Source organism: Pundamilia nyererei, unplaced genomic scaffold, assembly GCF_000239375.1.
Source record: "Pundamilia nyererei isolate P.nyererei 1_Seehausen unplaced genomic scaffold, PunNye1.0 scaffold00172, whole genome shotgun sequence".
NCBI lineage: Eukaryota > Metazoa > Chordata > Actinopteri > Cichliformes > Cichlidae > Pundamilia > Pundamilia nyererei.
This window is the reverse complement of record NW_005187573.1, coordinates 541,773-566,523: the sequence shown is the minus strand read 5'-3', so window position 1 is coordinate 566,523 and position 24,751 is coordinate 541,773. Positions and strand designations below refer to the sequence as shown.

Sequence of the window (24,751 nt, the reverse complement as noted above, 5' to 3'; positions counted from 1 at the left end):
ATTGATTGATCGCATGGACTTGCTGATACAATCAAAGCCTGGCCTGATTTATGGCGATAAATCGATTGATTAATAAGGTTTTCTGGGATGGGTTTGGTCCGTGATGGTGGCGAGAAGCAGGGGCGGAGGGGGAAGACACCTCCGAGCCACACATCCGTCTTGGAGCCATCAGCCGTGTTGGTTTAGTGTGGTAATAAGAGAGGCCCGGATCTCCCAGCTGACATTTACAAAGAGCCGCTTGGCTATGACCCGCTCCCTAGATTAACCTCCACTTGTTCTCATAAGTATCCCTGATATTAAAAGATGGGAAGCAGCATCAGGCGGCGGCGGAGGGGGGCAAAAAAAAGAGAAAGAAGTGTGACTTTTTTCAGTGCACCGTTTGCATACATCATTAGGGAGAACAACAAAAATCAATTGCACATTCCAGAATAAATAAAAACAAATATCTTGAGCGGGCCCTCTTGTTGACTCATTCCAGATTACATTTAGTCGGCTGTTTAAACGCTGATTTACAGCAAGATGGAGTCCATTCCCCGCACTCGCCTGCCTGTCTGCCTGCCTGTTCAGAATATGAAATGGAAGTTAAACACTGTGAATCTCCAGCGTGAGGAGGAGGGCTCTGGACGTGTGGGCAGTGTAGCATCAAATAGATTGTGTTTCCTCCCGTGTAAACGCCTAATGTGTGCCGAGCGCTCTGACACAGATGAATGTAAGGAATTTGCTGTAAAGACTTTACGGCCCTTTTGAGAGACATGGCTGGAAACCGGCAGCGTGGAACCTCCTCCACGCCCCCCTGAGCACATGTCCGCACAACACGCGCACGTTGGCGAGCGCTTGCACTTGCACTTGCACACGTGGCGAGGCGCACGGCCCTCCGAGGAGAGAGGCTACATCAAACTGGCAAAGCTGGTGCAGGCATCAGGGATGCTTTTTATTTGCTTTGGGTCAGATGTGGTGGCCCTGACGATGTGATGAGAATCATCCCACAGACCCGCTCGACGCTGTGCGCCGTATTAAGGCAGGAAACAATCTCCTGACCGAGCTTATCATTTAATATACGAGCGCTACCTTCTGTTGCACAACAGGGCAAATTTTAAAGCGACTGAAGTATAAACTGGCCTTTCAAGTGGCTGCTCCCATTTTGTGACAACAGAACTCGCCTGCCAGTTCCCCGAGCCTTTTGTGACGGAGCTCAAAGCTCTCGGCTGCTTGTTGTCAGCTCCGGTTTTATTCCCACTCTCACCGCTCTATTTAGATTCATTTATTTTTGGTTCAAATGCTGTAAAATGAAAGTGTGATGCCGAGAGGGAGGGTAAAGGGAGTGTTCCCTCTCTCTCAGACAGGTGGCCCCGGTTTATGTCGCCGGGCCCCAGGGGCCCCACTAACTGAGTCTGAGCGAGAGGAGGGACCCGTCTCTCGGCGCTACACAGGTGGTGTGAAACGCAGCCCTCTCTCCACACCTGAAATATTCAGATTCTTCCAGCGGCTTCGCTTTGATCTCACCGCAATCGACAAGGGAAAACGTAGAGGATGGGGTGGTGGGGGGTAGAGAAAACAACAAAAACAAGAGGAAGAGCAGCACACCTGAGAGCGAACAGATTGACATTTCTTAAGAGAGAATAAACAATCGCAGGTTAGCTGTGCTGCATCGCTGCAGCTCGTCGTTTCAGGTGAAAGTGGGCCACGGCAGCGATGGCTGCGTCTGCGGAGCCTTCCTCCTCTCGTGCAAACTGACCTCAATGGTGAAGCTTCACAGGAACGAGTCCCCCGCAGCACGCTCCTCTGTTTCCACTTTGAAAGTTATTAGAAACCAGAAAGCAAAACCTGTCCCCAATTTTATTCAAGTGCGACACTGTTGCCGCTCGCCTAATTTTTCACGCATACCCCAGAAAAGAAAAAACCCCCAACTTATTTTGGACGGTTATTGTGTTTGAAGCACCGGGCTCTCTCTTTTTTCTAATTCTCAACTATTGTAACACCTCCCCGTTGCTCTTTCATATTCACATCTCCATTTGAGCCGATCATTTTGGCCGACTGAGGTTATCGTGTCTTCGCTCAGGTTTCAACTAGTCTGCTAATGAATCATAGGACTGTGTAATTAGTCACCCTGCATGTACAACACAATGACAATAGACACCCTGATTGTAACCACAGAGTTTGAAAGGAGCAGAACAATGCTCGGCCTTAATGATGATATATAAGGTGTTGTAATTGGCCTTCGTTTGGAGCGCTCAGTCATGGATTGTAATTTGAAGTTTCTAATTGGAGGGCATTTAAAGTTATTCATTGGTTTCAGAGTGGATACAGGATTGTTTGAAAGAGCTGTAATAAGATGTTTTCATGATACCTCTTGATACTATTTTTGAATAAGACTTGACAATAAATGGAATTAGGGCCTCCCTGGTCATACTAAGATGAATTACCAGTGCATTAGTGTGAAAAAAAAGAGGGGGAAAAGCGCGTTTGTGTGTACATGTGTGTCCAAGCGTGCATGTTGGATTTAAAGAGAGAGAAGTGTTGACAAGTAGGCTGTGCTCTGGCGCATCAGGCGCCAAAAACTCTCTAAATGAAGCAGGGTATGACGAATAATGGCTGACAACACCAGTCACACCTTTTGCTGATGGTTGTAACGCTCACGCGCTTCTCCTTCCTTTTGTAAGATTTAGCATGCTGTTTGAAGACAGCCTGACTGACTGGGGATTAATTATTTTGGATGATTTATCAGACTTTCCAGTCCAGAGTTGAGCGAGGTGTCAAAATGAAACGTGAGTTTTAAAAAACATTTATTTATTTATTTTCCCTCCGCATTCGCCGGTAAGTCCTCACACACAGTCTGTACACTATACACCTTTACCTGTTTATGCACACAATGCAGTCAGCATTGCTGCTACACAGTGGACGGAGCTAGGGTTCCCAACCTCGGTGTCAGGACCTCACAAGGAGACATAAATTGTATCAGAGGAGGTGAAAGGAGACTTATTGGACACTCGGAGCACACATGCTTATTATACACAGTTCCTGCATGACTGCTGCAGCATTTTTCAGCTGCAGCTTGTACGCTTTTATATGACGTGCGCAATGAGCATGGGATCAAACCTCCAATCCTGTGATTACTCTACTCCCACAAATGTAATAAGGCAATGGCAAGGGAAAAGGAAAGGAAGGCATCATGTCTTCATATCATTCGAAGTCTGTTTAAGCTGCAGAATTTCCTATCGCCTCCTCAGACATGTCAGGCCTGCTGCTGTCCTGCATCGCTGCCCCTCCACTACCCCAACATTCACCTGTGGGCTCTGAGGGATAATTACTTATCATGTCCCAGATTCTACGTGTGTCATATTTTTGGGAAGAGATGATTTCAGAGCTGAACTCTCGCTATATTCTGTTGCTTTAATAAATCAGTAAATTCAAATATGAGCTCTCTGACTGAAATATGCATGGTTTGTGATTTTCTGGGCAGATACAAAAATTATGATTTGGCTGATAGCTGATGGTTTATTCTCTCTCGTCTTTATTTTTTTGTGGTCACTCATTCTGCCTTTTTCCCCATGAAAACAAGGAAATTGTCTTTACAGATGATACTTTAACAGATTTATTGCCCACAGACATTCATGTTTGTCCTGTGTTCCTCTGCTAACTGCTAACCCGTCACGGCACATAGCTGCTCCTCCCTGAGCCTGATTGTGTTGGAGGGTTCTTCCTATTAAAAAGGAGTTTTTCCTTCCCACTGTCGCCAGGTGCTTGCTCATAGCAGGTCGTTTGATTGTTGGGGTTTTGTCTGTATTATTGTTGGGTATTTACCTGTTGTTGTGATTTGTCACTAAATTGAATTGAATTGAATATAAAGTTGAGGCAAGTCTGTGTTACCTTACCTAACAGATGTGTATGCAAATAGCTGTGTGTGGAAGCTGCTTATTTGCGCCTTATTTCTCTTTAATTAGCCGTTGGCAGTCAGTGTTTGGCAGATTTTCAGTGCAGACCTCTTCATAACCATGTTTAGATAATATTTTTGTGGGTAGACCGTATACTTTGTAACTTTTTCTAAATCTTTATCTTGGGTTAAGCTCAACCCCATGTGGCACTCACAGTTGTTTAAACGAACTGGGAAATATTGGGTAATAGTGGGTATTGGGTAGTTTGGTTGAACCGCAGTGTGATGGTGACATGAAATGATGTAGAGCAAAACTAACGAAGCATCAGTTCGGGGAATAAACAGATGGAGGGGGATGCCAGGTGATAGCATCCCGCCCCCCCCCACAGCATCCCTGTCAGAAGCTGCATGCTCAGCTCACATTCCAAGTGTGGGGTCGCGGAGGTCAGAAGCTCCTCCCTGCTGGGTTTGTCTGGGCGGTCTAGCACCCACATAGACACACGCTGTCTGTTTGTGCCCTTAACTGACGCTCAGCTCAAGGAGGCCAGATAAGAGTTCATTTTGGATCTTTCATATGGACAGGCGCCAACGTGCGCCTCTCCCCGAGCTCCTCTAACCCCTTCAGCCAAACCACTCCCTCCGCCGTTAGCGGCTGGGAGCGTTTGCCAATCATAATGTTGAGGCCAGACTAGACTGCAGTGATTGGGGCCATTGATTGTAGTGATTTGATTTATTGATCAGTCTGCCCTCTCGAATGTGGCGTCTCAGATGCGGGGCTAATCTGAGGCTGCTATGGACAATCTTGTGCCTCACAGAGAATGAGAAGCGATAAGGAAAGTATGAAAGGAAACTACACTTATCTTAATCACATACTGGTCCCCGCTCTGCCTCGTTCGCTGCAGCCCCCCGTGTGCAGATGTCAGCGCACATGTGTCTGTGCGCACACATGTGTGCCAAATCGCTCTTTTGTGCAAGACCTTGCGTGCAAAGAGTGTGTGTTGTTGTGTCAGTGTGCGTATGCGGTGGGGGTTGTGAGGCAGTACAGTCACCAGGCAGAACAGAGTGGATCTATAAATTGATGGAATTCAAAGCCTCCAGCATCGATTACCATTATAACAAACAGCAGCACACAGAATGTCTGATTATTTTTAGACAAAGATTCTGTGCTCTCAGCAGCAATTCTGCTGATGCTGTCACACTTTCAGACATCTGCCTATGATTGCAATTAGATGGGATACAAAAAGAAAAATAATACCCCCATCTGCATTTTCCCCTCTCTCCTCCTCCTTCCTGTTTTTTCCCTATTTAATTTGTGCTGTCCAAGCCCACTGCACACAATAGTGATTTTGACTCAGTCTACCTCAATGCAGTACCTTGCTAGTTTTCTTTTTTTTGCACAGTTGTCAACATTTTCCACCACGGCTTGTCTTTGTGAAAGGCCAGAAAATAGCTTACCACCACAGATGTAATCAAGATGAGCTAGGTTTAATGAATCAATGTCAAATCTACTCCAACATAACACATTAGCGAGTCCTGGATTTTACCTAAAACATTCCTGCTTGCACAGATTGCTACAGCACATCATTTTGCTCCACTTTTTTTTTTGTCAAGAACAATTGTGTTAATTAGCTTTTATCCAACTTCCCTTTGCCTAGAATCATCATTTAAAGAAACATAACATACTCGCTTTGTCTTTTTTTGTGTGTCAGATTTCTTGCCACCTCTAACCTCCAGTTTCTTGCCTGCTTCTCTCACCCTATGGAGTCTGAAAGGATCTGTGCCTGTAGCCTTCGCTGCAACACGCTTTGCATAAACCTCAGACCTCTTAATGTAATATAAACAGCTGCTTTATCATATCATCTGATGGCTCCACTATGGGGTCCGTCTTTGGTCAGTGTCAGAAGGCCACAGTCTGCTTTTGTAAGCCAAAGGATATATGAGTCATGGTTTCACAGCTATTTTTTCCTTCCCTTGTGTTTAGCTGGTCATTGAGCCGCTAGTCCGTTTACAGGCTGCCAATAGGGTGCAGATCTAGCCTGTTAAAACCACTAAGCTCCTTCTTTCTTGGTCTTTGTTTTCGAGTCACCAAGATTGCCTTCTTCTCACGTATCGATGGGAGCACACCAGGACTGGTTCCATTCTCAAAATCCCTCTTTCCTGCCTCCTCTGGTCCCAGTGACAGCTCCGCCCTCCCAGGGGAAACTCATCAATTATGGCTGGATGTTTGACTGGCAGAGGCTTAATGACAGGAGCTCTGTATTGACCTGACTGCCACACACTGAAAATTTGGTCCCAATCGCCCTTTTTAAAACCTGTCAAATGATTACTGAGAAACTCCTCTTTGCACAGCTTGTTGCAACTTGCCTTTTCTTCCTCTTTTTTTAAGACGAAGAAATCTACATGTTCATGCAATTGATCCTGTGAAGGATGAAGCCCAACATAATGAAGGGAGATAAGTGAATTTTATCAGGGATCTTGAAGGTCCCCTGGTTGTAGGTTGAAACGGATCACATCTGATTAGAAAGCAGAGGAAAAGTCTTCCTCAGTATCTTTTGTCTCCGGAGATAGCATTGCTATTTCAGCAACACTATATTGTGAGTTTCTCCCATCATCAGTCTGAACAAGACAACCAAAGTAGCAAACCGTCTGTTCTGCCTCACTTCTTTCCAGAAAGACAGGCAGTAGGTTTCATTTGATGGGCTGTTGCCCAGGCTCCCCTCCCTCGTAATGGTCTAGAAACTGTGGGGATGCTTTCAAAATAACCGTGCCATAATGACTGCACTGTTTGACTTGCATACTGCATGAGTATCCACCATTCTCATCAGCTGAGCTGCAATAAAAGTGAGCCCAGCTTTACGGCGAAGCCACTGACGCACGGGCAGACTCAGAAAAACCACACTGTTATATCTTAAGTACTTATAAAATCCACTCAAAGTCACTTCTTGAGGAATTTTCTCTTGGCAAGATTAGCCAGTCTAGGGCCATTTGAATCTAGTGGAGGTTGGCCGGCTTCTGAAAGCCGACTCTCTAATCTCCAGGAAGGCTCATCCCAGATGGACTGTGAGGACTAACAGGAATTTATAAAGTCCTGTCGCCTTATCCTGTACAGCCATGCCCTTTTTCTTTCTTTTTTTTTTTCCTTCTGTGACAGCACGATTTACAAGGAAAGACACATTTCCTTCTCACCAAACGTATCATAAATATTGGGACGTTTTGACAAGGGTAGATGTTCAAACATGTTACGTTGGTCTTTGGTATAAATACAAGGCACGCAGCCTTTTAGGCATGATTGACTTCAACTTGACCTGTCATTACTTGAAAACTACACATTGCATTGCTGCAGTTTAAGTTTTTCTTTAGTTTCTTTTTGTATTAATGCAAAGCAATTTCACACAGACCCAGACACACATAGAAAATAACTACAGTGAGCTATGAAAACAACTGACCCAGAATAAAATGGGTGGTAATGTCTATTATTCGTATTGTTAGCAGTCTTCCTTAAAAGACAAAACTACACTTGCACTATGTATCTTCTAGCTCGTCTTATTTCTTTGTTTGCGTGCACCTAATCTGTTCAGTTGGCCACTGGTTTATATGTTGCATATATACCACATGAGAGCAGTCTCATCTAAGGCTTTGTGAACAGTGAAAAAATATAATTTTATATGTTTTTATATATTTATGGCATCACCTGTAGTGAAACTGTCTATACCAGTGCTTTTACTTTATGTCCAGGATAGCAAATACATTTAAAAAATGTTTTTCTTTTTTTTTATATTTAGCTTTTGCTAAAGTGACACAAATGATAAACATCAATCTCAATATGCGATGCATATGGGGAAAAATGAGCAAAGACGCTAACAGAGATTGGCTGCTGCCACAAAAACAACCAAGAAATGATGCAGTCGAGAAGAACCAGACTTTCCAATATTTCCAATATTTGTTAACTTCTTTTTTTGCTAAAAATCTTCATCCAGCAAACCTCTTGGCTATGAGCGGAAAACTGCAGCTTAGCACAGCAGCACATGCCTGGAGGTGCAACCTGGCCAGTCAGGAACATTTGCCCCCTTGTAGTGATGCTTGTGACTTTTCCGTTTTTAGCCTGTGGCGATGACGCTCTGTGTTCAGTGATCGATCACCGATTTCTTGGAAAGTGAAGTTTTTGTCAGAAATTAAATCCTTTGCAAACATGTTACACATGACTATCCATGTGCGTTGTTATAAAATTACTATAATTCAACAACTGGACACAGTTCGACAGTTCAAGTTTAAGATCTATAGAAAATAAACAAAGCTGCATGAATTAAATCTGATTTTTTTTTACATGTTAGGGCACTCAAAAAAGTTAAATTGAAAGTTTTAGACCTCAGCTTGGCTCTCACTGCTTTCATTGCATATGTCAACTGGGCTGATAAATGGGCTGATAGTGATATTGGAGTGATGGATCAGTTACTTAGTTGTATGGTTTTTAACCTTTTAATGACTGAAAGTGTTGTTTTGATTGAACAAATTTAAAGATTCAGTGTGTTGCATTGAGGCTGAACGCCAATGAAAGAGTCAGGAAGTCAGAAAGAATAAAATGCTGTTATAGTTTTGTGACATACAATAATGCCATACCTAACATTTAAATGGACTTCTGTGGAACATTTTATAGGCTAAGACGGTTGGAGAAGAAAGAGTTAGTGGGATAAGTTTAATATAACCTCCTGTAGAGGAACCTGGGGTGGATTGATGGGCATTAAAGCTGTAGCTTTGACATTGGACGCTGCTCGTCACATCTCAGGAGCATGGACCTTGGCCAATACAGCGCCAAGGTTGTAAATGTCCTCAAGGCTTGCATGCTGTCGCAACAAACTTTTACTGCCGAGGCGATAGCATCAGTCAGGTACCTTTCTTGTAGACAAATTGGTAAAGTTGTGGCGTTAGAGTCTCAGTGTATAGCATCTCGCTTAAGACCGTGCACATTCCTACTTTAGCCCCTTTTTGACTCGCCAGTCCAGGGACTTGAACCAGCAGCCCTTCAATTAACAGACCGCTTCTCCAACCGACAGGCTGTCACCATCCCACGAGGCCACGGCTGGTTGGAAGCTTCATCCTTCCATTATCTGACTTTTTTCCCTCTCCTCCTTGTCGTGTTATGATTTATTAAATTGCCTTTAAGTAAGACTGCAGATTAATTAAAACACAGTCAATTTAATTTCCCGGCGTCATATATAACTTCGTAGTGGTAATTGAATCCCCTACTCCACTTTTTATATTGTAACCCAGCAGTTACAAGAGAAGAAGAGCCTCGTCAATTACTGATAATCACAGTCCAAACTAAGAGGAATACACTGCTGTCTGTTTCACTGCTCGGTGTAGGAAAGCAGAGTTCGAATCTGCTTTCTCCCTTTTTTTTCTGTTTGCTGAAAGAGCCGGGAATTGGATGACTGATCAATAATATTGGATTTGCGGATGGCATGTGGTGCAGCTGAGTCCACGGTGAATGCAAGGTTCTGATGAAGGGGCCTGCTGCACAGGCAGCTATGCATAGCGGATCAGACATGTCGGCAGGGCGGAGCTCTCGTTTTGCTATGACTACAGATATGTAAGCAACCGATGTGACATTAATGGAATAGCAATTGGGGCCCGTTGTTGTAGCAAAAGGGTAATGTGGTTTAAAGCTATGGAGGCTGCTGTCGCGTATTGAAAATCTGAGCGGGATCAATATAAAGATTGGTGCGGGCGATGGGGGAGAGAGATGGAAAAGAGGCTGAAAATAGATCTGACCTGTGGTAATTACTACAGCATGTGAGGCGCTCGTGTGTTTGAATCAGGTCTCGGCCGGGCTTAAAAAACAGCCACTCATTTCAGAAGGAAGCTCCATTTGTTTATAAGGGTGTTTGTCAGGTTATTGGGCCTTAACATGTGACCCCCTCCCTCCCTTGCTCTCTCTCACCCTCTCACCCCATTCGCTCACTGGCGCTCTATAGCTGTTGCAAGCGTATTGATTATTTCAAATACTGATTATCTAAAAGGCCTTCTGCTACTGTAGGCATTGGATTTATTTTGGCTTAATTATTTATGGGCCAGGGCTAGCTGTAAGTATTACTGCTGTGAGATCATGAAGGATTACATTGTTAATATTCAGCAGTGTATTTTTATTTATGTACACTCTTAAGCTTTACTGGATGAGCTTTGGCCGGCTCCCTAAAGTGCCCTCTCTCTCTCTGTCTCGCTCTGTTTCTCTCTCCCCCCGTCTCACCGTTTGTCTGTCTTTTGTGTGTTTTGTAGAGGGAGCTAAACTCTGCAGCGTCTGAACTGGCGGGTCGACAAGAGGAGAGTGAACATTCCCACAAGCACCTGGTAGAGCTGAGCAGAGAGTTCAAGAGAAATGTCCCTGAGGTGAGTCTGGCACCCCCCCACCCCTTACACTGTCTCACACATACACACATATGACCCCCCTACATTATTTCAACTATGTGCCATTTTGCTCATCTTCACCTCAGCAGGTACTGACTGTCTGCATCACTGCAGCTGCTCAAGCCCCCGCACATACCTTTTTGAACAGGGAATTATTTCTCTTGTAAAGCCTGCATTAGCATACTGTATGTTAACAGTGCGCAGCACTTGCGAGAAATCAGGGTTAGCCTCCTCCCTTCCCCTTTCCAGTAGATCAGTTAATATTTAAATGCTGAGGCCTTGCAGTATTAGCCTCTGGCTTGGTGCGATGAGGGTTGAGGGGGCTCATTTGCAAAAAAAGGTAAGCACGACTGTGCTGGTTGCTTTCAACTCCAAAGCTAAAGCACCACTTTATGAAAAAGTTATCTTGGTGTCAGAGTTGGCAGTGGATGTTGATATATCTCTAGGTTTATGAGATGGATCAGGAACAGGTGTCTCTCCAAACCCATTAAGGAAAGGGATTCTGACAAAACAATGTGATGAATGCTGATTAGGACGCATCCCCCTCTGCACCATCCCGCCTGTTAGGGTTCACTACTTTGTCTCTGGTTGTATGTTACAATACAGAACCAGACACAAGTTGTGATATACACTGAGCTATCAAAGCAGCTACTTTCCTTTCCTTTAACAACAAGTGAACTCCGTTAGTCTGATGTATCTTCAGTTCATTCTTTTTCTGAACTCTCTTCTAACAGCTTTCACTAGAATAGCATATTTTGCAGTCTCTTAAAACAAAGCTCCACATGGCTAATTACCATAACCAAGCACGTGGCTAATTAGAATATTATTACATATACACATTACCCAAGCTATTTCTCAACATGTTTTTACACATGTTGTTTACACACGTGTGATGTGTTCTTGTTCTAAAAAAAAAAAAGTCTCAACAGATGCTCAGATAAATTGTGTATTTTACTCCAAAGCTAGGCTAACATACAAGTAGCATCCCTAAAGTTTGCTACAGTGATGAAGCAGGCCCTTTTAGCTTCTTAGCCATAATCTCACATGTAATCTCATAGCTTTGTGTTTCTTTACATCCACTGTTTGTCTTCAGCTGAAGCGGTGTGGACCACTGACTCTGCATTGATCTTTTCATATAGCCTCTTGCTACTTCCTTCCTTCTGCTGTCTTGCCACCAGCACTATTTTCCCCTCTTTATTTTATTTCTTAATTAATAGTTCATCTGTAATTCTTAGATTTTCTTGTTGAGGGACAAACAAAAAAATTCTACCTTAAGCCAAAGTCAAATTTAAATGTTGAAGTTGTTGTTTGCCAATGATGAGATTCCTTAATTAAGACTTTAAAGCGAATGATACGGTGGCCCTGAGAGTCAAAGCACAACAGATGTTTTGGGGGGGGGAGGAGGCATTAAGGTGACAAAACAGCTGCAGAAGCGACAGAAACTAAAACATGCGAAGGGTTGCGCCGCTGAGATACGCTTAAAAGAAGGATTAATCAGTGCCGTGAGGGAGAAAAAGGTAAGGTCACATGGTTCATGCAATACTGTAGCTACGTGTTTGCTATTAGTCGTTTATTGTTAGCTTGTCACTTTCGCAGCTTGTCACGTTATCGTCTCCACAGAAACGCTTGAGTTGCATTTTATCTTTTCTCTTTCCGTTGTGTTTTTTGTGTGTAGTTTTTTTTTTTGGTAGCTTTTCTATATGCTGACGTTTTCTTAAGTTGCAATGCATTTGACCTCTCAGGGCTGCCGTAGAATGAGGACTGGCGATAGATATTGATAAGACTTGATACCGATACTGTTATTGATTCTTCTTAGCTGAGCCACAACAAAACAGTTTTTATTATGTTAGAGTTTTGAACACAGTGTAGAAACTAAAGGAGAAATAAGTATTTGAGGTGTGCCCCACTTATTAAAAGCTAATGTTGATTATTTTTCAATATGTAGCTGTCAAAAGAAACATGTTGGCACTGGTAAAAAGGAGTGATGCACTTGGAGCCATATGATTCTGATGAACTGGACAATCTGGAACCAGTCCTGAATAGCTTTCCTTAATGAAATTTCATTGCATTAACTACAGTGTAGTCAGATATGAGATCTCTTTGTGGTTAGCACCACGGAGAGAAACTATTAAACACAAGCAATGCGTCTTTCAGTGTAAGTACTGGAATGTGAATGTCATTTGAAGCGAACATAAGCTATAATATTTCTTCTGTTTACAATCAGTTCTTGTCTTGTCATTATTTAGGGGTACTAAAAATATCTTATTTAACCAGGACCCGTTATGCTCATTTTCTAGTTCCATATTTATGTTCTTGGACCTGAATAGCTTTGCATAATTCACAGTTAAAATATAATATTTATTGAGCTCGTCTTATCTTCTGTCTGAAGCGAGCCGTTTTTCCCCTCCCTTTAAGAAAACTTTCTTCTGACTACAAGAGGTTTGAACATCAGGTGGGTGGGGCTTGAATTCTTACATCCAGAGGTGTATGGCTCAGGTGACTACAACAGGGATATCCCCTCACATTGACATCATGCAGGACCAAGAGTAGAAAAAGTGAAAGAGAGCATTTTTTTGTCACATCCTGACTAATCATACTTTCAGACGCTACTAAATTCTACTAAAAGGGGCGGATGTCAAACTATCCTAACCATTACACTTAATACATCACAATACGATTTTAACAACATGTAGAATTTCATGTGTCATTATTTATGTTCTGGGCTATTTTTAATACCTACTAAGAAGCTATATAGACATCACTTATTTTCATGTTCTTCTGCTTTACATTAAAAATGTGCTGAGACCTCGATGCACCTTGCTTTTGTAAAGCAAAATGGCAATTAAGGTAGATTGAACCGAGTACATGAAAAGCAAAACCTAAGAGAGATACAGATATGATTTAGTCCTTTTTCATCATCTTCCTTTGAAATGATCAACTATTGACATGTAGGCTGAATTCAAAGGGAATATTTTTATATTTTATAAATTAACCTTCAAGCTATTTGCTATGCTGCCTGCCTATCTCAGCCTGTAGTGCGCTGCTGTAATCTTGTCAGTATAATACAGGCGTTTAAGACAGGATCAGGCTGTCACCACTGGCAGCACAATCCCCTTACCTGAGGCTGCGAGAGCTCGCACACGTCTGGATCTCTAGCTAGTGGAAAGCCCCACTTTTGAAACATGCCCACTCAAACTCTTCAGGTTTAACCACTAATACTCACACCCCATTACGACGTAACTCACCGGCAGCACACGTGCAATGTGAGGGAAGCTGTGGTGAGAATCCATTAACGTGCTCTTTCTTATGTTTGTGCCGCACTGGGACTGGTAGACAGGTGGAGTGTGTGCAAAAACGACAAAGTGCTGAGACAGTTTTTTTTGTCTGTACACAGGAAGTCCGGGAGATGGTGGCACCTGTTCTCAAGAGTTTCCAAGCCCAGGTGAGTCGCACGACTTTTGCATGCTACGGATCACTGATTCAGCAGCAGATTTAGCAGATTCAGCGCTTTTATCGACGATGTCTGAGGCTTTGTCTGCATAACATTATAATCTACTGAAAGGAGACACTCTTGCTTAGCACACTGACCAAAGCAGACCACTGTGCTCCTGGAAAGAAACACTTGATTGATAGGGCAAGGAATCCATGGCGTGCTTTTCATGTTACTGCTCATCTGGTGCTTATTGACTGATGCCTTTTCTGTCAAAGTGAAGTAGCATCTATCTGCCATTAGATGATCAGATATCTGGCTTCTCATATTTTCTTGGCTGAGACAAGCCCTCATTTCCTGTTGTGATGGTGCATTCAGCGTGCCCCCTCTGACGTCGCCATATTGAAAAAGTCATCTGATACCTACCAAGACTCTGCTCTAGCCATTAAACCAAGGTCATAAATCACATTTGTGAGCTGCATTATGGTCCACGAAGCAGAGGCTTATGGAAATGATACCACAAATATGTTTCCAGTCTCGTTCTCCCCCTTCTAAACTCCCGCTCAGCGCTAACCTGAAAGCCTCATCATCGGTAAACATTAGAACACTCGGCATGGATTGTTCAGATCTCTTGGAAGCGATTATTGGCAGCTTCTTTTTAATGCTTTATAATTGACTATGCCCAAGTAAGCGTGTTTTCTGGCAGGAGCTATCACATTCAGCACCCTGTGGTTGATTTCTGTGCTAATTCAATTACTCCGACTGTAAAGTTCCACAAATATCAGAAGCACCCTTCCATATCTTTATTGTGCAAACAGGAACCCAAAGGATTAATTTAAGCACCATTGATGTCTGACAACTGGGAGTCTCGAGATGTTTCATAGTAGATAAAATAGATGGCTGATAATGAGCAATGATTTTTTTCTTTTTTTCATGTTAGCTGCAGGCCTCTCTGGGTACCTCTTGGTCTCTCTTGTGTAACTACCACAGGCTCGTGTTCTGCACATTTATAAGTAAGCCAGCTTGCAAAGCAAAAAAGCTATTTTTTGATCGCAGGGTGCAGCAGGCAACTAAGCACACCATAATAATCTAATCCTCTGGTGTTTTTCTGATACACTTTGACCTTATTGGTAATGTCAAACAGCTTGCAGAGGCTTGTGAACTTTACCCAGCGGTAGTCTGCTCGACCTCAGTGTAAGCCGTGGGACCTCGACCTGCTGCTGCTGCAGGGGGAGACAGTGGAAGGGAAGGTTGGAGTTGGATGTGCTTATTTGGCTGTGTGGTTTGGGATAGACCGAAGCTCCCCTGCAGGTGCACTGTACAGGTGGTGAACCGTAGAATAGTCCCGGCGTGTTCTGCGTGTGCGTGTGTGAGGATGCATACTTGCGAGGAGGAGAAAAAACTGGGTCCCTGCCCCCCTTTTCTTCCCCTCCCTCATTGCAGTTCGGAGGCCCAGAGGAGTGCCTCTTGGTATTTGGACCCTCATCATGCCACTTCTAAAGGAGAAGTCGGCTCCTTTGAAGTGTTTGCGACATGACAGGTTCCCTTTCTTTTCTTTTTTCATTTCAATGTTCCCCACCCACTTTCCCTCTCTTCTCCCGTCCAATCTCGCCTTCTAATTATCACTAACCAGGCGACTGATTAGAAACACGTTGCCGACCTAGTTTTTCCGCAGAGCTGGAGGAGGAGAAAGGGTTAATCCCAGAGCTGGTGGCTGTCATTGGTCGCTTCCCTCCTTCTTCTCCTCTCTCTTTTTTTTTTCTCCTTTCGTTCTGCTCTCCTCTTTTCTTTCCCTGGAAGTTTGCTAATGAGGTCCCGTCAGAGCTGAGGAGAGGTGTTAATTTGGCCTTGTGAAGTAGGAAGGAGATTAAGGACAGTGAGGAGCTGAGTTTACGGCTTAAAATACACCGCTGTCCTTATTAATCCACAGGGCCCTGGGAGACCGGCGTTTTTGGTTTTATAATGAACACTGTCTTATTAAGAAGGTAATTTTAATAAAAATTTACGGCGAAGAAGAGGAGATGGTACACGTCTCCATGGTCTCAGGCACACCTTTGGGGCTGAGGGATATGACAGTTATTTCTCAAATAACCGATCGCTGGAGAGCCGGGGCCCGTTGGACTGCGCTGTTCACACAGCTCTCTCTCTCAGAGCTCTCGCTGCCATCTGAACATACAGGAAAAACAGACTTTGCCGACTCTCACCGAGACTTCGCGGGCTTCTCAGTGCAATTTACACCTCCCTCTCACTTTAGAGTATAAACTCCCCTCAGGACGAACCGTGATTCCTGGTATGTTTGCAGGAGAGAGGCAGATTCCTCCTCACATCCGGACAATCTGAATATCAGGCCCAAATTAAGCACTCATTCTATTTTTCTCTCCTCTCCTCTTGATGTCGTTCGGCGATCTCGGAAAAAGAAAACAGCAGTATGGGTCCCTAATTACTGAAACTTGCTTTACAATGATAATCCGTAGAGTAATTTAGCGTGCACAATGAGAGTTGTGGTGCTTGCGCAGATGGAGATTCTGATAAATAGTTTGTAACGTGTAATTAGCAGCTCTGCCGGTTACATGCCATTAACCCCTCAAGCTCAGGAATCATTATTGGCCCTCATTATCAAGCAGTAAGGTACGATCGAGCTGACTAGACATCAAAAACATCAAACAGCTATTAAAGCAGTGCGAGCTGGGGGCCGGTGGACACCTGTTTATGAGTCTAACTGTGCCATTTCTTCCCCTGAGGTGCTAAAAGTGATGATGTGAGGGAAGACAATGTTTTCATGTATATTGTTGTTGTTGTGGTTGCTTGTTTTTCTGTGTGAGCTTTGGAGGTCTTTTTCAAATGAATTAAGACATCTCAAAATGGCTGCTGTGTCTTGTCTGGAAAGGTGGACTGTGCTGGTAATATGACCTTTCATGCTGGAGAGCGGCACCAGAAATGTGCAATAAAAAAGACAAAACAGTTGTTTGGATTGTCATATCTGCTTTCGTGCTTTTTTGTTTTTGTCGTTAAAAGCTTCTGCAACTGTATTTTCATCCTCGTTTAAGGCTTCTTGCAGATAATTTGTCCACGAGTATAAGAGCTGAGTGGAGACCTTTGCCCATAATGCCTCGCCCTGAGCTGCCCTCCCGTACTCCACGCGGCGAGGTAGACGACCACCATCTTTGATCATCCATCGAGAGCCGACCAGTTTTTCCTCCTTTTTGATTAATTCCTGAAGGAAATGATAATTTCTCTTGAATGTATGAATATGTTATGAATAGTGGAATGAATCAAAGAGTAAAGGATGATAATTAATTACAGCGCTATGATAAAAGGCTGTGGGTGTTATGACGCAAGCTTCCTCTGTGTCATTATGAGAGGCTCCGTAATTACCTTTCTGCACGAGCCAGCGCTCCTGGCGGTGCTGGCAGTGAGAGTGCCGCTCGCTGAGTGAGTCTAACGGTCATAAAGCTTTTCCCTGCCTAATTGTCTGAGGGGCTCTATGGCACTTTCATAGATGAGGGACTGCGCCGTTAGGAAAAATGCTCGGCGACGCTACAGCTTTTCCAGCTCAATGAAGACAGATCTTCATCATGGGCTAAACCTTGCGGTTATTAGGTACAGATTGCATGAGTGGATGGCTAACTTGGGAAGGTGGTGTCGGAATGAGTGAGCAGCAGAGTCATACAGTCTGATAAAAAGCTGCTAGTAGACTACGTACAGTTTTAAAAGCAAGCTAGTGTGGATTTCTTTGTACATTATAGGCTCATATTTCTGTGCCAGTGAACCAGATCTGTGCCTCCCAGGTACCTCTGAATATTCCCTTTGTGTTATTATTCATGCCCTACCTTATGTAAGGGGCATTTACGACACCCTCCTACTCACTCCCACTCGCCCATCCTCCCATGCTTCCCCCCCCGGCTATGACCAGGCTGCTCCATACTGGGCCGACGAGGTATCTCTAATGCCTGTCTCCTGCTCGGCTGTCTTAGGCTCATTGAGCAGCAGGCCAGGCCCAGGATCTCCAGGCCATTACCTATTCATAGCACGCACCGGCCTCCAGCCTATTGTGGGGAACATAATGGGCTCCGGGGCCATGTAAACCACCGGCTTTCTGCTCCCAGTTTATCGCTTGTGTCCTTTTCATGCTAAGGAGAGGGAATGAAGGTGAGAGTAAGGAAGTTAGGAGAGAGAAGGGAGAGCCAAGAGGGAGAGGGATGTGAGGGGGCGTGGGAGTGTAATTGGACATTAGATAATACCTTCCTTGAGTCTTCTACGTCCTTTGCATCTCCTGAGGGTGAATGGCCTTGCATGTTCTCCACATCAGTGCAGAAAAGCTGCTTTGAGCCAAACGTAATGCACCTCGATTCACTCACTGTTTCAGTTTCTATTACTTTAAAGTTTACTTTTATCGATCACGATTAATCAGAGATGAACAAGCTTATATGTGGATGTTGGATCAAATGCTCTGTATCCTGCTGTAACAATGCAACTTCATTTCGTCTAATGCCAAGTCCTGTACATGAGCAGTGAATAAATAGCCTTTTTCTGAAGATACTGATATTTCTTAGAGATAGTCTAGTTTAAGTTGACACATCACTTTACATTCTAAACGTATTCAGTGCAAGACATGTAGTAAATGGCCTCTGGGTGAATTTGAACCTGGGCCTCTGGTTAACCTGCTCAGCCTTTTGCACTATACCAACATCCTTGTTTGGAATAACTTTAAAGTGACCTGTGTAACTTCTGCCAGGTACTGTGGGCACAACTGACAAAATACAGAATAATAAATGTGAAAATATTGTAATCAGCAAGTGAATTTTAAGTTGGTATATTTACAGATAAATTTAATATAAAGCCAGGACGATGCCACCCACAGGTTTGTGAACTTTGGCTTTTGAAGCCTAAAAAAACAGATAAAAGTAGAATTACCCTCACCCAAAAGCGTGCACTTCCTGGGTGGTTTGTTGGTACAAAAAGACATTCAGCTGTGTCAGCATTCACCTTTCACTCAAAGAGGGCATGCTGTTAATGTGCAATGTAAAATTGTAAGGCTTATGAAGGATTTAAATGAATGAAAATAATAAAAATCTACCTGCTATCAAGTACATTAGTTATAAAGACCAAAAATGTTTATTGTAATTGTCATTTTAACATGGAAGTTTATTCAATTCAATTTAATTCAATTTTATTTATACAGCGCCAAATCACAACAACAGTCGCCTCTTTATATTGTAAGGTAGACCCTACAATAATGCATACAGAGAAAAACCCAACAATCATATGACCCCCTATGGCAAGCACTTTGGTGACAGTGGGAAGGAAAAACTCCCTTTTAACAGGAAGAAACCTCAGGCAGAACCAGGCTCAGGGAGGGGCGGGGCCATCTGCTGCGGCCGGTTGGGGTGAGAGAAGGAAAACAGGATAAAAGACATGCTGTGGAAGAGAGCCGCAGCTTCCTTAAAGATAGCCTCAAGTGGCCACTAGAGGAACTGCAGTTTTGACAAGCGCTTCATTTCCCAGAACTGGAGGTTAATGCTTGATATGGACAAATTACTTTTTCTAGGTGACTCGTATAGGTCGGGATTTGTTGCTAGCTACAAGTAAATATAGAATTGGTGAACACTGCCAGTTTTGTACCAAACCAGTTTGTTCTCATAAAATAAAACTGAGGGCTATAACAGATAAAGCCTTCCACGAGAAGGACAAAAATAGAAATCATTATCTCGCAGATCCAAACAGAAAACACAGGTTGTGTTTTCTTTTTAAATATGCTTGCTACGTATGTTTTCTGTCTGCAGAGGTGAGCACTTTTTTTTTTCTGGCCAAATTTATAGCTTAAGAATTTACCATCCGTCAGCTTGGCAGAAGCTCAGACAGTACCTTTTTAAAATGAAATATCATTAATTCAGTAAATGACAACATAAACAAACCCAGTAGTTGGGTGGCAGCGTTTCCCAGCGCTGCACCATCTTTCAGCTCCATATTGGGCCTTTTGTAGAAGTTTAATATATCTGACTGCCCTTGTTTGTTTCCTGTGTGGTGACTGATTGTTGTGATTCTGCCGGGTGTTTTTATGCTGAGACGCCTCAACCTTTCCATCAGCCTTCCCAGTGTCAGTCTTATCCCTCCTCTGCTGTGCTGTGATCTGATGGCGTGTGTGTGTGTGTTGGCGTGTTTGTTTTCCTGTCCTGACTGATGCCCTGTCGGAGCGTCCCAGTTGGGTGTATTCATCATTATGGATGCGTGTTTAGAGTCAGGGATGCACACCAGGTAAAGAAGAGAAGGGGGGGGGGTTGTTATAAATAGGCACTTGGCTCTCTAGCCATGTGGAATTGATGAGTTTCAGCACATTCTGCTCTGCAGTGCCAGGTTTAATTTCTACCGTCCTGACAGCACAAACCTCAGAGCCCAGAGACATCACGCCTGACTGCCGCTGCTGTGCAAATGTTAGCCATGTTTGAGGATGGACGCACGCATAGCGCCGGCTGCAGCGCTCCTATTGGATGTCTGACTGGGTGTACATCCCCTCCTCTAAACCCCTGTCACCTTAACAGACAGGCAATCACATCCCTGACTGGACACTCACCAGCAGCACACAGTAACTAATCCAAGAGGCAGTTTCTAAGACTGAGCTTGCCTCGGTCTTAACATGGTCAGCTACTGGTTACGAGGCAGGTGAACGCCTCTGTTTCCTCATCTGCTCCCTCCAGGCACCCTAAGTCAGACAGCAGCAGCAGCAGCAGCAGGACGAACCGCAGCAGCACTGTCTCTGAGATTCTCCGAGTCCTGGCTCACTCTCAGCTGCTGGCAAGAGCACAGTCAAATTAGCCAATAAAAATGTGTGAAATCGGTGGCTCAGTGCCGGCGAGGACGTGCCAGGAGAAATAAACATCAGTGCTTGCACAACCAGGAAAAGCTCGTGTGAAGAGGAAAAAGGCGGAACGGGAGAGCTGCTCCGTCGATTCTACGGCACGGCTCTCTGATTTCAGGCGCAGAATCGGAGCTGCACAGACACAGTCGGAGTAAAGTTGTTTCTCCCCTCCACTGAACACTGAGACCCGGCACCGGATCAGGCCGGTGTCAGCACAAGTCAGAAGAACATGAGCTTCTGTCAGAGGATACACAGGCCTCACGTGCCGAAGTGATTTAATTCCCACTGTTCATCTGCAGTGGCCTCCCCCCTCACCATCCCCACCATCCCCACCCCCACACCTGAAGCCTGGGAATACCAGTCTTCATTTCACATGATGCTCGGCTGTGAAGTTTAATTTCAGCAAAATCTAAACACGCTAATTAAATATCATAACTTTCTGAAGAAGGCTCTTGTAAAGGTACCTGAAATTTTAATTTAGACTTCAAAAGAGTGAAGACTTTAAAGCAAATCTATTGTTTTTCATTTAGACTTGCAATTTTCTTTTCTCTGCAGTGCTGCAGTACGAAGTTATGATTGATCTGGTAATTAAAATATGCAGAGAGGGAAAAATATTAACTGCTCCTTTTTTCACTTTCTTTTTGTTTTAGAAAACAGCCGACACATTTTCTCTGCTCTTTCCAGCACAGATAATTAAATTTTGCACATTGATGTTCTTTACACAGCATTCATCGGCCTCATTATTTTTCCATTTTCATCTTTCTGGTGCGAGATCGATAGATTGATAAAATGATGGAGCCTATCTTAAATAATGCAAGCGGTGAAAAGTTACACTTACTTTGCTGCTGGCTAAGTGTTTGAACTTTTTATTCTTCTTTCAAATTGTATTTAATATCCCATGAAGGTAGATCTCGCAGTATTACATGCTAGCATAAAACATTTATTCCCATTTTTGCTGTACCTCTGCAAAAAAAAAAGAAGGAAAATAAGATGCACCTCATCTCCAGTTTTAGTGAGCCTATGGTATATGAGATGATGCTTGTCAAGGCTAATATCCTAAATGATAAAGAAAGTGGCAATTCAAAGAAAGACAGCGTAAAGTAGGCCAATTAGTACCTAGGGAACATTTTGCTAGAAGAGATAGCAGCTCCAAATGTCACATGCACGAACATTAGGACCGATTGTTTATAATGTGACCTGACAGTTTGGGTCTCTTTAATATGGGATTAGCTACAATGCTAATTAACATGTGGCTCTATTAAAACCAGCAGCTGCAAGTGAAGTAACTCTCTTCTGATGTACGCCCCACATTAAAGTGTTGCGTCCTGATCACAAATCAGCGCCAACACTTTTAAGAGACCTCCTCGTTTCCTTTCCTATTTTCTACTGGAAGTGCGACCTCCTAAGTCACCCCCCCCCACCCCCCACACACACACCCACCCCCCCAAAAATATCTTAAGCCCACAGATCAGAGTCTGCTTTGCCTTTGTCACAAACAGATATATGTTTTAAAGTCCCACTGCAGGGCTCTGTGTTTCATCAGAGACATAAGCCACGGTGGCCTGAGGAGAATGTTAAACACATTCTCAATTAAAGCAGAGTAACTTTGCATCTCCTCGTCATTTCTCCTGCAGTCCCTGTAATTGGGTCTCTGTGGATTTAACGGGAGAGTTCCAGCTCTTCTTGTGGAGTGGGGCTAAGGGGACAGCCAAAGAGGAAAAAGCTGCTGGTCGTCTGGCTCTGGACGCCAGCAGCTGGCAGGAAGGAACAGGAGTCAGATGCAGCCAAACGGGAGCACAGGTGGAATGAAGGCGCTCTCCCGTGCTCCAGTCCCAAACAGAGAGGCACTGTTAGTCAGTCAGGGTGAGATAAGGAGACGGGAGAACCGCCTGGGTGGCCTGGTTTTTCTACAGTTGGTTGCTATAACCAAGAAGTTGTAAACATTTCATTACAGCAAAATTATAGCTGCAGTAGTTTGAATCCGATACATGAATAGTGCATCAATAGATTACATTAGATTATAATACTGTAATGAGATTAAGACAATTAAAGAAATGGCTAATCCTTTGACAAAACTTTTAATTGGCCAACCTGTGACAATAGGACCTGTGAGTAATTGGAGATTCCAGAAGGTCTTGTTACGTATGGAGTTGGGGCCTCTGTTCTTCCCACAGATGTTGAGCCGAATTGAGATCTTGGGTATGTGGAGACCAAGACAGACATGTTGAAACTATTCCCGAATAGTGTTTCCAGTATCCTGATGAAAGAATCCACCGAATACTATTGCCAGGATGAAAGGATGCATAATCTTTAACAATGTTTTAGTAGGTGGTACATATCAGAAAAATATTCATGTGATTGCCAGACACAAAGGCTTCCTAGGAGAATGATGCTCAGCGCCTCTACCGGCTCTCCATAATGCATCCTGGTGCCATCTGTCCCCCCTATAAACAGTAACAAATATACAAGGAGCAATGGAAGAAGACCAGTGGAACCAGTGTAGGCCCTTCCAGCTGTGGACAAAGCTCAGCGTGGGTACGCTGACTGGTTTATGGATACGAAGCCCCAAGGGCGGCAAGCTGTGAGGCACTGCATGATCTAGTTAGTTTAACCACTGCAGCACCCCACATGACCTCCTACCATGTTGGAAATGCAACATGAGAATCAGAATCCTTTATTAATCCAAGCGGAAATTATATGGTCACTGTTGCTCCAAGACAGGGAGACATTAATTAGCAAAAGTAAAATAAATAATACACTATGTTACAAAGTTACAAAATATACCAAAAAAGCTTGAATGAGTCAAACTGGTGTCTGGGTGACAAAGTCAAAATCATGTGGATTCTAAAGCTTGGCCATTTTTATCCATCCATCCATCCATCCATCCATCCATCCACCCATCCATCCATCCACCCATCCATCCATCCATCCATCCATCCATCCATCCATTTGCTTCCACTTATCCTTTTCAGGGTCGCTGGAGCCTATCCCAGCTGTCATGGGGCAAGGGACAGAGCACACCCTGGACAGGTCATCAGTTTGTCGCAGGGCTAACACACAAAGACAGACAACCATTCGCGCTCACATTCACTCCCGCATTCACACCTATGGGCAGTTTAGATTAATCAATTAACCTATCCCCCTAACTGTGGGGATAGGTTAATTGAGTGGCCATTTTTAGTTCTTCCAAAATATCAACTTAAATAACGGATTTTTCACTTGTTGCCTGATAATATCTCAGTCCTGAACGAGAACAGCGAGAGGTAAATAATCACTTCATTCACCAGCTTGTTTAGATTGAAGATATATGTATGTACATTAGACGAATTTAGATCCTTTTTTTTTGTACTTTAAATGTTTTTTTGGAACTGGGCTCTCTTGCAAATGAGACACTGGGTCTCAATGGGACTACTTGTATAAATAAAAGTTAAATAAAAAATAAAGTAAAATGTTCATGGATATTCAGTTGGCATTAGTTATACTTGTAGTTATTGATGGTGGTGATCAACAAATGACAAACACATTGCAGACAAACCAAAGTAACTGGAAAAACCAGCAATTGTTCTGCTGTTTTCTGAACTATATATAAAGGCTCATAAACTCAAATGTGTGTGTGTTTGTGTATCAGCGTGTGTATGTGTATATATTTGTGGGTGTGTGTCTTCTTCTGGAGAGACATGTGAAGGACAGCCGAAGGTGCGGCGAGATCCAGTGATGGGCTTGTTTTATTACATCTCATATTGAGACCAATCTCTGTCCGTTCACCCGAAGGACAGCCAGCTATTCCCTAACTAAATTAGCCAGCCGCTGTGGTGTGAGAGGGCCTCCACAGGCACACACACACAATCACAGAGGCAGGTACAGGCGGTCATGCAATATTGTGCATGGTTCTCCTCCCCCTCTCACACAAACTTCCATACATATTTGCACGTCCTGTTGCTCGCTTTCCCTCTCTCACACTTACACACATGCTCACACACTCCCCTGGTGAAGGCAGTGGATGTGGGGTAATTGCAGTCATTGTGGTAGGTTGCGTGTGTGCCCCTGTCATGGAGGTCTGCAGACCTCCTTGTGGGACCAGGCAGCACAGATGCAGCTACCTTAAGTGTAGCAAACGCGTGGAGTTTAGCTTGAGCCGCGCGGTTGCTGGAAGGGTGAACGTTGTCTTTATGCGCTCTTGTCCCTAATGAAT

At 43.7% G+C, this 24,751-nt stretch overlaps 1 protein-coding gene across 2 annotated transcripts in view; it reads left to right on the top strand.

Moving 5' to 3' along the window:
- cux2b (cut-like homeobox 2b) overlaps positions 1-24,751 on the top strand; it is a 94,080-nt gene that overhangs the window by 25,988 nt on the left and 43,341 nt on the right. For both annotated transcript variants that reach the window (XM_005746077.2, XM_005746078.2), the window contains exons 2-3: positions 10,145-10,255; positions 13,668-13,715. In XM_005746077.2, coding sequence (XP_005746134.1) covers positions 10,145-10,255; positions 13,668-13,715 — 159 coding nt within the window. The remainder of the gene's footprint in view (positions 1-10,144; positions 10,256-13,667; positions 13,716-24,751) is intronic.